We start from the raw sequence: 14,435 nt of genomic DNA, 5'->3' as shown, positions 1-14,435 counted from the left end.
TTAATTTAGAAGCATATGTTATTTCAGGGATATCACTGTGAAAAAATATTACTTGTGAATTGTAGGATATTTGAGGTTGTGGTTAATAATTGAGCTGCTGAGTTGCAGCATGATGGGGAAGGGAGAGACTTGCTTGGCTTTGTAAAAGGCAAACCAGGGACTGGGGAGGTGAGGAGTGATGTCTTTTCCTCAGCTCAGATCTGGTCGGGAAAGGATTCTGGAGCTAGAACCTGAGCCTGAGATGTAAGGCGGGATGCTGGAGATAGATCTTGACATAAGGGAGCAAAGATAGAGAAGAATAAAGTTCAAGATAACTTAAAAAAGGCTAGGATTTGAAAGCCATTGGCAAATCAGCCTAGTACTAGGAAAAAATGTGATTTTGTTTATCATCCGAACCTGATTTCCTGAGAGCTCTCCTGTGATGTAATAGAAAAGAGAGCTGGCTTCTTGAGACCCTGCTGTGTATTTTGCCATAATAAGAGTTTCTTCTATAGAATTCTAATGAGGAGGAACTAAAGGAAATACTTGGAGATGATACTTTTATTAATTTGTATTAACAAATCTGATAACTTGCATAGACTCAGTCAACTTATAAATGGCAAGTTAGAAAACTTTAGATAAAAGTTTACATGCTTTTGATAAATACAGACATAGCACTAGTTTCACGTGAGCAGCATTTCCTCTTAGCTTTTTTTAACTCCTATATTAATGACATCTAGGCGGAATAAATTTTTTAATTCAAAACTTAAAAATATACTTATGTTTTTATATTTTTAAACCCTATTTGATACCACTGATACCTTGGGATATTATAAAATTAGGATTAGAAACATTTGCATTAATATGCCACAAAAATGTGCTGTGCTTTTATTACTCTCTAATAATGATCAATTCAGATTTTATCTGGCTGTATACTGTTACTGAATTATATGTCATTAGTACTTTTTTTTTCAAATGTGGATTTGACTCTCAGATACATTCATGGGTCTCTGAATGTACAATTTTTTATTGGTGGTCCTTAAATTTTTGAGACAACTTAGCACCTATGGCTCAAGCAGATATTATATATTGTTAGCATAAAGGAGAACTTTCTGTGATGGGACACAGCCTTAGTAGTGATCCTGTTTTTTGCAGTGTGATCTTATGAGATTTTTGTATAGACCAGACAATGATCAGACCTAATGATTGGCGTGGATTAGACTTTTTAGGATGAAACAGCGACCCCAAGCTTATCCTGTATTCTGTGGGTTGTCGAAGGTTCCTCCAGAGTACTCTTTTTTTCATTTGTGCAGATATTCTAATTTTGAAAAATTCCTCTCTGATCAGCAATTGTAAAACCTCAGTGAGGATAGATAACAGATAGAGAACCCTGTGGTTGCAACATGGTGGCACCGACTTGTTGGATTGTCTGCTGAGGATAATATCTATTTACGAATAGTATTTTAAACTTTTTGGTAAAGCTTTGGTGAACATTTAATGTTTTCAGTAGCTCCGAGAGGCAGGAATTACTTTCATTAGGAAATTGTGTTGTAGATGGCAATGATCACTGTTTCCTATGGGGTGGCTTAAAACATGTACTGATGATGGACAGTAGTTGAGAATGAATGCAGAAGGATTTATTTTGTTGAACTTTAATAGTTTAAGATGGGAATTGGCAAACTATGGCCCATGGGTAAATCTGGCCTGCCACCTATTTTTTTATGGCCTGTGAGCTGAGAATGGTGTTGACATTTTTAAGTGTTTGTAAAAAAAAAAAAAAAAATTTTGTGACATATGAAAAGTATATAAGCCATGCTTATGTTTAAAAATATTGTCTGTATTTGCTTTCTCACTGCAATGATGGAGTTGAGTAGTTTTGACAAATATTTATTATCTGGCCCTTTACCGGTAGGGCTTGCTCTGATGCCTGGTGAAGGGTCATTTTTTACATTCTGAGTTTTCATATTTTACAGAGATGTTCCAGGAACGTTATCTATTCTCAACATGAATATACTTTTTATACATTTACCCCAAATTCATCTCTTATCTATTTTGCTTCTTAAACCTCCATTGTTATTATTTAATTTTTTGTCACAAATAATTTGCATCTGATGACTTTTAACTTTCTGATAAGTTGTGTTTCTGGTTTTTCTGCAGTTGCACAAAAACAGTGAAAAAGGGCCTCAACTCATGTTTTTGTTACGTACAGTTTCATTCTGATTTGTCCTTTACTGCATTTACCGTGCCTGGTGTTTTGCATCTGGTCATTGCGGTATGCTGTTTTGTGATAGTAACCTCCAAAAGGAACATTTTATTTGCTTGTCCCAAGCCATACAGCTTATTAGTGACTCCCATTTTACCGTATTACTTCTCCGCCTAACACGAAATACCAGTAGACGAAGCTTTGCACATAGCATCATAACTCTTCCCTCAAATGAGAAATCCTCAGCTGGAGGGGAACAGTGTCTTTCTGCAGCGTTTTCTGTCCTCAGGATTTTAGGATCTAGCGTTCATTTACTCTCAGATACAGATTAATATTAATAACTTTTAAGAATGAAATTGGGGAATAAATTAAAATTTTCAAAGTGTTCGAACATGTTATCCCATTAGTGTGCACAGTGAGACCATGAGCTAGGTAAGAGTTGCATTTGAATGCAGGGCCTCTGACTCCAGATTGCCTTTCCTTTATATGTCATCACACTATTGCAGAATGCTAGGAAATGCCCTTTGAATAGCTAAGGAGAGCTTATCTCATTATTATAAGCAAGTCCTGTTACGATGTGTTCTGTCCAGTGGTGAGAAGTCAAGGATGTGGATATACATGCCTCTAAAGACTTCCTAAAATAAGCTTATTCCCAGCATGGATCAGAGTTTGTAGACTAGTCTAGCTTTCTAGTTATTGTGAACAGGAGATAGCAGCATGAGTACAACACTGAATGATTTTACTGTAGTCATAGATCTCCTTTATAATATGGACAATTTGCCAGCATTTATTCAGATACTTTTTTGGAGGCCTTATCTTGTTCTCCACTTCTGTCTTGGTTGTCATCTCTCATTTCTGCTGCTCCCTGTCATACTGGTTTCTCACTTGGCTTGTCTTCCTTATAGGGGTACCAGTTTGAGGAGGAGAACCCCCTGCGTGACCACCCCCAGCCTTTTGAGGAAGGGCTGCGGCGACTTCAGGAGGGGGACCTGCCAAATGCTGTGCTCCTTTTTGAGGCAGCCGTGCAGCATGATCCTAAGCACATGGAAGTGAGTGACTCATTATTCTGACTACAAATTAGAGGCCCCAGAGAATGGTGTAGATGGATTAGGGCCTGGATGATGGCCTGGGGTGGGAGGTGAGAGTGAGATGGTGAGTGGGGGAAGCCAGAGGAAGGGAAGATAGAAAGGTGACTACATAGGTGATGGAATCTGTGAACTTCTCTCTAGGCTTGGCAGTATCTGGGTACCACCCAGGCAGAAAATGAACAGGAACTGTTAGCCATCAGCGCACTGCGGAAGTGAGTACACCGAAAGGTGGGGTGAGTTGCTTCTAGGATTCTGCAAATAGCCTTTAGAGCGAAAGGAGCCCAGACCCAGATCCTTCTTTCCTTTCTGGCTGCTAACAAAAGTGTTTCTCATGATTGAAACTAAGGTTTGGAGTGAATTAGAGATAATTGGTTGCATCCTTTCAACAGCTTTTGGTTTTATTTGTGGGACCCTGGCTGTTTCCCTGGCAGCTAAAATGTTCTCCTTCTAAGATCTGTAACTTTATTAATAACTTAGATATAGAGGATTTCTTCTATATCTTCATCTTAGGGAGTTGGTGGGTGAGGCCATTGTGATTGTGCGTTCCAGAGCTTGGCTTGGATCCCATGGTGCTGACGGGTGCTAGTGTCACTGCGTTACCGGCTCTGCCCATCTCTGTCCACACAGGTGTCTGGAGCTAAAGCCAGATAACCGGACAGCACTGATGGCGCTGGCTGTCAGCTTCACCAACGAGTCCCTGCAGCGACAGGCCTGTGAAACCCTGCGAGACTGGCTGCGCTACACACCAGCCTATGCCCATCTGGTGGTGTCTGGGGAAGAAGGGGCGAGTGGGGCAGCACTGGGCCCCAGCAAGCGCATCCTGGGCTCTCTGTTGTCTGAGTGAGTGAGGAGTTCCTAGGATGAGAATGGGAACCTGATTAGGAGGAGAACCTTGATTTTGGAAGTTTGGATAGATTGAGACTTAAGGGTCTAAGAGTGGGATGGGAGACCCAGGGTCCACTTAAAGGAGGTCGGCCTTCTACAGTGTAATTCTGGGATGAGACAGAAAAACAGGTTTCTAACTTGGAATTAGAGTAGGAGAGGTGACTGATATGTGATTGAATTTCAGGGATATGATTGAATAAATAAGGAATTATTTCGGAGGGGTAGGCATATAGACATATCCATCTACATTCTTTTTTGCGTTTTTTTTTCAGCTCCCTGTTTCTTGAAGTGAAAGAGCTTTTCCTGGCAGCTGTGCGCCTGGACCCTACGTCCATTGACCCTGATGTACAGTGTGGGCTGGGAGTCCTTTTCAACCTGAGTGGGGAGTATGACAAGGCAGTGGACTGTTTCACAGCTGCCCTCAGCGTTCGTCCCAATGTGAGCCTCAGGGGAGGAATGGAAATAGGACATGACTGTACCCTAAGGAAAAATCATTTGTTGGGACCTTTGGAGTCATGTGATATTTCATTCCAATGTTCTATGTAGTGATTATTTTGGGAGAATTGGGAAAAGAAGGGAATACAGGGTCATCTGCCCTTAAGGGAGTCTGCATGGAGCGAGAGTGGTTATATTGTGGCCACATAATGAACTGTTGAGGAGAAAGGAATGGGATCATAACAAAAGTTAGCCAAACAGCGTGTTGAACTGGAGGGAGGAATGGGCAGAATTTGATCTGAGCCTGGCTCATGACCCTGACCCTTCTCCATCTCTATCCCAGGACTACTTGCTGTGGAATAAGCTAGGGGCCACCCTGGCCAATGGAAACCAGAGTGAAGAAGCAGTAGCTGCATACCGTCGGGCCCTTGAGCTACAGCCTGGCTATATACGGTCCCGCTATAACCTGGGCATCAGCTGCATCAACCTTGGGGCTCACCGGTGAGCGTATCTATTGAGTAATGAATGAATGAACTCTTTCTCCCTGCCTTTGGCCCTAACTCCTCATTCTCCTGTTACTTGACTAACCAACCCCAGCTTTCTTTCTCCCCATGCCAGCTGACCTACCTCCTTCCTTGGTGTTCTTCTCACCAGCTCTCATTCCTCTTCCCTACAGGGAGGCTGTGGAACACTTTTTGGAGGCCCTGAACATGCAGAGGAAAAGCCGGGGCCCTCGGGGTGAAGGGGGCGCCATGTCAGAGAACATCTGGACCACTCTGCGTTTGGCATTGTCTATGTTAGGCCAGAGCGATGCCTATGGGGCAGCTGATGCCCGGGATCTGTCTACTCTCTTAGCTATGTTTGGGCTACCCCAGTGACAGTGGGATGGGCTGCCCTGTGAGTGTCTGCCTGGAGGGGTCCCTGCTTTGGACGTGACTCCCTCTCCCCAAATGGGCCTACCAAGGGGGTGGGCTGATGACCATAAGTGGTACGGCCTCTCAGGAGCTGCCTCAGTGTAGAGTGGGTGGTCTGTGTTCTAGTTCCTACATAATTGTAGGAAAATGAGCTGTGTTGTCTCTGAGACCCTTGGTAATTCAAGGGCTGCACATCCAGCTACAGATTTCTCTGCTCGTCATGCTCTTTCTTGGTGCTGCTTTTTGGATAGGACCCAGAGATATAGGGTAACTGTTGTCATCAGCTGCCATTTCTGATAGAGTCAACCACATATGTAATGTCTGTTCTTTCCCCCACTTTTACTGGGAGTTGATAAACCGTACAGCTTCCTTGGGCAGCGTGTGTAGGAGGTTCTTCTATTATGTGCCTCCGTGGTGACTATATCTATGATGGGATGTGTCAGGAGTTGGCCTTTTTGATTTAAATGTTGAATTGGCTCAGCAGAGCTGCTGAGTTTTGATAAGGGTGCTTATAGTTCTGTCATTCTTGGACCTCTCCTGGCCTTCTCGGGTGCCCTAGGAATGATGCTGTATGCAGTAATGCTGGCATCATTATTGTAGGGGAATGTAAGAGCTGCTTGAGTCAGTGTTAGGGTGTGGGGTAGGAGGAAGGCTCATTGTAGAGTGAGCCTAGAAGAAACCAGATGGGATCAGATCAAGGGCTCTGTGCTGAGGCCTTTGGTAAGAGGACAGAGCAGTAGGATGAGGGATCCGATGAGTGCAGCAGGGTCTGCTCCTCTTAGGCCTGCGAGTAGGGATGGAGCTAGAAAGCACTTCTAGAAAGTTGGTTTAGAGATTGCCATCTTGCCAAATTCCTAGCAAAGAGAGAGTTCAGTGTTACCTCAAGCCTTTGCTGTACTTCTTGAAATGTTTCTAGGTGAGAGTGTGAAAAATTCCTTCCAGAAGATTGAGGGAAGATGAGGCAGCAGCTTGGATTCTTCTCGACTGTCCCCTGCTTGGGGAGCTACACTAACCCCCAGAAATGACTGCTGAGCCTCTTGCCTTGTCTTCAGGAGCTAATGATCAGAGAGATTTCATTTTAAACTACCATGGTCCTGAGGGTTCGTCCTGAAATTTATTTTTCTTTGTATGAATATGTGTACATGATTTAAAAATAAAAATGTAAAATATTTGTATGAAGAATAAATCAAACTGACGTGGAACTGAGTTCTGCTGCCAGGCGTGATGTTGGGGGTGGGGGTTGGTGTTTGGAGGCCTTGTGCACAACAACTTTCCTCTTCTTTCTTTATCTTTCAGATTCTCATTGATATATTGATCATCCATCCATCCAGTAATTATTAATCACCTAATACATGCTAGGTACTATGAATGAGATGGACAGCGTCTCTGTGTTCATGGAGCTTATGGCTTAGCAGGAGAGACAGACGTTTTGCAATCATATGCATTTTTTATACTTGTATTCTATAAGGGAAAATACGGGGTGCTCTGTCATTGTTTGGTATTGTTTTATTGTGAATTACATGAGTGAATTTTTATAGTTTTTTTCAATGCTTAGGGCTTCTTAAGGTTTTCATTTGGTTCTGTCTGGTTTTCTCAGGAACAGAGAAAGGTGGGTCACTATCCTGGGGGCATATTTTTAAATATAAGCATATTTATATTTGGTAATAAATGTTCACGGCCACGTTAGAATTAAAAGAAAATGTCTAAAAGAGAATTGGTGCAGTAAATTATCAGACATCGAATTATTGTTTAGCTGTTTAATTATATTTATGGTACATTTTTAAAGGACAGTAAATGCTAACAACAAAATGAGAAAAATTTAGCAAACTACAGGTTATCTCAAGAAAAAATACATTGAAAAGAGAATAAGGAAATATCCCAATATGCTAAAAGTGTTAAGATTATGATTTATTCCCTGCTTCGTCATATTCTGCAATTTCCTATTTATTTGTTCATTTACTTATTTATTTATTTATTTATTTTGTCAGTCAGTCCATGTGTCATCCTTTCATAGGAGAGAAAATAAAACCATGGGAGAAGATCACCACCTAGGTGATCTCCGGCAACTGGAGTCCTGGGCTCTGAGGGGACAGGCAGTGTGAAGCCACTGGTCTGGGAGTGGGTTGGGCAGGCCGAGGCAGCAATTTTTACAGTGTAAAGATACAAAAAGGAAAAAAAATCTGGCTCTGTATATGGCTTGAGAATTGAGCTAACTACTGGTTCGAGTGAAATCTCCAGGTTTATCTGCTTTGCCTGCATTTGGTGGCACGATGGCATCCAAGACGGTGGTTTTCTTGCAGGGTCAGTGCCAGGTGCCTCGTTTGAACCCAAGTCAAATTCAGCCAGCATTTACAGAGCCACTGTCATGTGCCAGGTGCTTATTCAGGCATCATGGATACAATTCACAAGGCAGACAAGGTCCCTGCTCTCATGGCTTACATACTAGTTGAGGGAGAGACAGAATAAGGAAGCAAGTAAGAAAATTTCAAGTGGTTTGTTATATGTGCTATGAAATCAAAAAGGCATGTTGCACTAGAGATAAAGGGAAAGTTCGGGTGGTCAACATTAGGATGGTTAGGAAAGGCCTTTATCATGAGATGATCTGATCTGAGTGAGTGGGAGGATCTAGCTATGGGGAGTTCTGGTTCCAGGAGGCAAATGGGAAGGCTCTGATCTGAGGTTTAAAGCTCTACGGGAGGAGAGCAGGAATAGCAGGAGCGGGTGGACAGGTGGTCCAAAGCCATTGCAGGGAGGCTCTTTTCTATTATGGTGAAGAGTGTGAATTTTATTATAAGTTCTGCAAGAAATCACCAGAGATTTAAGCAGAAAAATGATGTGTGACTTAGTTGTAAAAGACCACTCTGGCTGCAGCATAAAAAATGGATCATGGGGCTGTGGAGGCTGTGGTGGGTCGGACCCAAAGCAGGCAGACCAGTTAGGAAGCTCCTGTAGTAAGCCGGGCGAGGGATGTTAGTGCCTCTGTCCAGGGTGAAGATGGAGTGGAGGGAGGGGTGGATAGCATGGAGATGTGGAAAGCCGGACAAATTTACTATCTGTATGATAGTAGAGAACTTGCTGCTGGATTAGATGTAGAGGGTGAGGGAAAGAACTGAAGGTTGACTTCTATGTTTTCGGCCTGAGCAACTGCAAGAATGGTGCTGCTCTCACCTGAGGGAAGGGAAACTGGGTGGAGCAGGTTTGGAAAGGAGAATATGAAGTTTCATACCAAACACATTAGACTGGAGGTAGAGGTGTCTTTATAGTTATTAAGTAGATAACTCAGATATATAAATGTTGGGAGAAGTCAGAGCTAGACATATAAATTTGAGAGTCTCATTTATATAGATGATATTTAAAGCCACGAGACTAGATGTGTTTTCCTAAAGAGAAGATGTGATTAAAGAAAAAGGTATAAGGCGGAAAACCTTACTGATTGCCAGGCATTCAGGATCCGCTGAGGCAGCTGATTGTTCCTGTATATGATAGGATACAAATCTGTAAAGAGTGACCTTGTTTTTTTTTTTTTTAAATCCGAGTTGCAATTTTCAAGAAACAATTTAACTTTCAATTTTTTTTCTATTTACAGTAAGAAATGTAACTGGCAGATGGTCTGAGTTCTCAGTTCAATATGACCAGAGCATTCTCCCTATAGGTAAACTGATAGAAGGTGAAATGATTAAAAGGCTGTTTGATGAGTGAGGGAAATTAGTCTCACAGGATGTCTTAATGGCCCCAAACTCTGGCTGTTGAGGAGCCATCTCCACAATACTATCAAGCTGACCAGACGAGGATGTAAGAATGCCAGGGCACCCTATCTTTAAATAGTACTTGCATGGGCATTGTCTCCTTGAGGCTCCTTTATCCTTAATTGTTTTTTAAAAAATTATTTTTAAAAATTTAAATTAAAAATTTTAGAGCAGTTTTAGGTTTACAACAAAAGTGAGAGGGAGGTACAGAGATTTCCTTTATGCCACCTGCCCTGAGAAAAGCTACAGGACGGGTACTTTTCTGGAGGGCTCTGCTAAAGAGCAGACGCTTAAGGGCGCACTCTCCTTCAGAACAAAACCGTGGAATGAGCCGTAGGCCTTGTTCAACTGCTTCTGGTATGGAAGGGAGAACACAGCTCCCAGAAAGGGACCTCTGCGGCCGGTGGGGGGATGTCCTCCACAGAGGCGTCTCAGTGCCCAGTGCCCAGGGCACAGGTGTCAGCAGTCATGTGGTGTGGGAAGGGGCTTTTTGCAAGCTGTGGCTCTGGAGACTGCAGCTTGGCAACAGAGCTGATGAGAAATTTGTGAGGGGACCCTGATGCCAGGTGTCAGGGAAAAGCAGCATGATAGAGACCGTGACAGTGGTGGGGAACCACATTGCGTATGATGGAACACTGATTGCTTTGACCACCAGTGGCATTGCAGAGGCCACTGACACCTGGATGAAGTGTTTTCCTGTGCCTGGGGAGCTGCACCTGTGTTGCTTTCATTTACTTGAGCTGGGAAGAAAGAAGAGAGTTTTGAAGCAGAACTCAACCATGGCCCATGGCCAACTGATAAGAGAATTAAAAGAGAACTTCAGCAAACAACACACCCACACCCACACCCACACCCACACCCACACACAGACACACAGGAATTCTCAAGAAGTTGCTAGTAGAGCTCAAAAGGACTTAGAACCATTAAACATGATTTTCTAAGTAAAAATGCAATACAGAAATAGAAAAGGAAGGTGATCACTGTCAAGAATCAAAATAATGGTCTGAAAATCAAAAATTATAGAAAAAAAACCAAATGAAAATGAGGGAAAAGACAAGGGGATAGGAAGACAGATAAGGAAACCTAATGCACACAATATATGGAAATTCCAAAAGATCAAATGAGTAAATTAAATGAATAGAAAATGTTTCTGGGCTCAGGGCATGATTAAAAAGCTATCCCGGGTCCCATATCAGATTAGAAAAACCATGCTCCCCAGTGTCAGGATAGCAGGATTCTGGAATAGCAGAGGTTGTGTGGAGGCATTTAACCATCAGAGCAAAGTGGGCCCAGTTACTGTAATAGATGGTAAGGTTGTAGAGGGAACTCGGAGACTCTGACCTAAAGGAGTCACCACCACTATGGTGATGGTTGATAGACCATGCTTTTCTTAACAGGTGGTGGGTAGCCAAAGAAAGCATTGTACGGCTGATGTCACCTGCTGCAATGGAAAATCACGGTCCTTTGCCCAGGTTCAAGATGTGGGTCAGTTATTGATCGAAAGAGAGTCTAGGTTTTTTGAGAAATGAACCCTGCAGTGCTACCACAAGTGTATTCAATGTTCTTCAAATCCTCTCTAAAGGACCTATGGCTATATATCATAGTAATCATGTACTAGAGAACGGAGAATACATACCTGGATTTTCAAGGGACCAAAAATACTATTATGACCTTGCCTGATACACTGGGGAGTGAATGGAAACCAATTGTACATGGAGTCCTGGCTCTGGTTCTTCTCACAGTGGGTCTTTCAGTTTCCCAAAAACTGTAGTTGGAAACCGTAGTTACCAACTTTCCTTCACTCCCACATCCCATCAGTTACTAAACTGGAACTGGACATTTTTAATTCATTATTTAAAGTTATTATGTAACATTTGCTACAAAGAATACATTTAACTTGTGTAATTTATGAAGTACATAATGAAATTAATTCAACTTCACAAAAGGAATGTTATCAATAACACTCAAACTCTGTTCCCCGTTTTATTTCCTGGCCTTTCCTTCGGAAGTAACTATCCCACTTTTTACAAAGTACTTTTATCACACATGTATGCTGCTTTAAACAATAGCCTGTTTATTTTTGAATTTTCTAAAAATGATATCATTCTATTTTAACTTCCTGGGATTTGCTTTTATTCATTTAACATTTCAAAGACTCATTCATATTTCAGTGTGCAGCTGCAGTTCACAAATATACCACCAATGATTTGTTTATTCTTTTGTCAAGGTTTGGGTTGTTTCCACTTTTGGCTATCATGAACAAATCATTGCTATATATATTCTCGTAGCTATCTGCTAGTGCACATGTGCAAGAGATGTATTGGTATATTTTTGAGTATATACCAAGGAGTAGAATTGTTGAGTGTCAGGTATTTTGCTGTTGTTTGGGTATATATCATGGAGTAGAATTGTGAATGTTTAATTATAAGATAATGCTGAATTGTTTCAAAAGTGAGTATGAGAATTCCCATTGATCTAGATCATTCCTTTACTTAGTATTGTTGGATTCCAATTTGTTCTCTAACTTAGTATTAATTTTTATATGCTAGTGACTTTAAAATGGTATTTCATTGTTTTAATATGCATTTCATTGAGCATTGCTCCATGTTTATTGCCCATTCATATTTCCCCTTACTGATTTTTAAAGAAGATCTTTATATATTCTGGAGACTAATTCATATGTATTACAAATAACTTCTGAAGACAGGCAAACTAATCTATATCAAAGTTTCCTCTAGGAAACTGTATGGGGTTTTATTCAATTTACCCATTTATTTTCTCCAGAAATAGCCTCTGCAGGCACTGCTTCTGATTCAAAAGGTTGGCGTTCCCTTGGGATCCTGAAATCATCCTGGGTTCTGTCCGTACCATGTTCCAATATTCTTAGGCATTCGTCTAAGAAAACAAATGCTAACTCGTTCAAAAAATAGATGAAAATAATGTTTGATCACACTAGACATCACATGGCAGCCTTGTACTTCAAAGAAAAGAAAAAGAAATAGATGAATTGGGGTGGGGGTAACCTACTCACAATTTCAGGGTAAAACACTGGTCCTAGGATTTCTAGCAAACCACACATTTATTCTACTCTTTAAGGCAATGGGTCTCTTGAGGGAGGTCTGACACCTAGGGCCATATCTTTTGTTCTCTATACTCTAGTCAAAGTTTTCTGACAATCTGGAAACTCTTATCCCTTGATTCCTGCTAAATGGCTTACTCTCAAATGTCACAAAGAAAAAAACCATCTGTTTCAAGTTGGGTTACTATCTATCTAACCTGATCAAATTTTCCAATAATTTTGAAAATTTCCAAGAGGTCAGAGCTTAAAACACCTTTCCTCTAAGTTTGACTACACAGACTTTATCAGTTCAAAAAATTTGTGTGCTGACTCCACTAAGAACATCTGGCAGCAGCTGCTATGGAGCAAAAACTACTACTACTACTACCACTATTATATATTTGAAGTCCTCTTACTTTCTGTTAGTTCTCAAAGGCAAAGTTATTCTAAGTTGTTTGGACCATGTTAAAGGCAAGCACAGGTCTGACAGGCTCCAAAACTCAGAGGTGAACTCATTTGAGGGTCACATCCTCTGCCTTTTGTGCTTTCTCAGTTCAATCAACCAGTTCAAGACACCATTTCTTTTTTTAATTTAAAGAGAACCAATTAATCTCAATCTCTTTGTTTGGATAAATGATCCAACAGAAGAAGAAAACATTGTACATGATGGTTTAGTAGGAAGGAAAAAAACACATCAGTTATAGGGAATCCAAACCATTTGCTCCTGCCACCCTAGATCAACAGCAGATGGCGCCAAAGGACCTTAGTAGCAACCAACAGCTTTGCTGCCATCTCCTTTATGACCTTCTGTTCCCTACTCTACCAAAGATTGCTAAGAAGTGGTGATTAAAAGTATAGACTCAGAAATAGACAAAGATAAATACAGTATGATTTCACTTATATGCAGAATCTAAGGAACAAAAAGAACAAACTAATCAAAAACAGACTCACAAATATAGAGGACAATCTGGTGACGGCCAGAGGGGAGGGGTGTTGGGGGGCTGGAAGAATGGCACAAAAGGTTAAAGAAGTACAAAGTAGTAGTTGATAGATGGTCAAGGGGATGGGGAGCACTGCATAGAGAAAGCAGTTAGCATTAATGTAATGGTTAGGTGTAGAACCAGAGAAGGGGCAATCAGGGGGATTGCTTTATAAACTACTTAAATGTCTAACCAATGTATGTAAACTTAAAACTAAAACTAAAACTAAAAAAAAAAAAAAAAAAGACTCAGATGGTCAGACTACCTGGCTTTACAATAACACATTTGCTAACTGTATGACCTTGGATGAGTTATTTAACTTGGTTTTTCTCTTTGTAGAATAGAGATGTTAATAAAAATTCTATCTCATAGGATGTTGTGAAGATTAGATGAATTATTCCATATAATCACATAAAATAGTTTCTGGTACACAATAAGCTTTCAAAGTGTTATCTATTACTTGTTGAAACACATCCCCCCCTCCCCCCATATTTTACATCTCCAGTGGGATCTAATCTTGTTGCATTGCCATCTGCCTTTTAACCTATACCTAGGCTTCATGGGAAGCTTCCTATGACCAAATTAACTGAGAAAAAAAGTTCAGATTTGATTTATAGATGGTTCTGATGAAATGTTGGCACCATGTGAAACTGAATGACCGCAGTATTATAGAATACCTCAAGGGCAGCGAGGAAGAAATATCTTTTCAGTGGACAGAACTCGGAGCAGTACATTTAGTTGCCCACTTTGCCTAGAGGGTGAGAAGGTCAGAAGTTATAGATATATATTGATTCATGGGTAGTGTCTAAAGGTTTAGCCGGATGTTCAGGGACTGAAAAAGAATAAGATGGAAATATTAACAAGGAGAAGAAGAGGTAGGTAGATCAATCTTTTATAAGGGAACAAAGTATGAAGATATTTGTGGCACAAGTGAATGCACACCAAGGTCAGCTATCACAGAGATGGTGCTCAAAAGTCATCTTGATAAGATAACATGCTTTGTGGATGCCTATCAATTGCTTTCCCAAGCTATTTCAGTGCTTGCTTGTTGGACTTATAAACAAAGTGGCCACCATGTGAAGAATAGAGGTTATAGTTGAGCTCAGTAATTGAACTTTCCCTCATCAAGGCTGATCTGGGTGCACTT

The 14,435-nt window shown here is 41.0% G+C and overlaps 1 protein-coding gene across 5 annotated transcripts in view; it reads left to right on the top strand.

Annotated features, from left to right (window-relative positions):
* PEX5 (peroxisomal biogenesis factor 5) overlaps positions 1 to 7,039 on the top strand; it is a 19,261-nt gene extending 12,222 nt beyond the window's left edge. For 4 of the 5 annotated variants that reach the window (XM_023534009.1, XM_011365793.2, XM_011365792.2 and 1 more), the window contains 6 exons: positions 3,088 to 3,231; positions 3,412 to 3,482; positions 3,898 to 4,110; positions 4,428 to 4,593; positions 4,934 to 5,091; positions 5,267 to 7,039. In XM_023534009.1, the coding sequence (XP_023389777.1) occupies positions 3,088 to 3,231; positions 3,412 to 3,482; positions 3,898 to 4,110; positions 4,428 to 4,593; positions 4,934 to 5,091; positions 5,267 to 5,468 (954 nt within the window). In that variant the 3' untranslated portion in view covers positions 5,469 to 7,039. The remainder of the gene's footprint in view (positions 1 to 3,087; positions 3,232 to 3,411; positions 3,483 to 3,897; positions 4,111 to 4,427; positions 4,594 to 4,933; positions 5,092 to 5,266) is intronic. The other variant, XM_023534010.1, reaches the window with a different exon arrangement.
* The last annotated feature ends 7,396 nt before the right edge of the window (positions 7,040 to 14,435 follow it).

The sequence above is a fragment of the Pteropus vampyrus genome, unplaced genomic scaffold (assembly GCF_000151845.1).
Source record: "Pteropus vampyrus isolate Shadow unplaced genomic scaffold, Pvam_2.0 Scaffold116, whole genome shotgun sequence".
NCBI lineage: Eukaryota > Metazoa > Chordata > Mammalia > Chiroptera > Pteropodidae > Pteropus > Pteropus vampyrus.
Note: the sequence above shows the minus strand (reverse complement) of the source record. Positions and strands in the feature narration are given on the sequence as shown.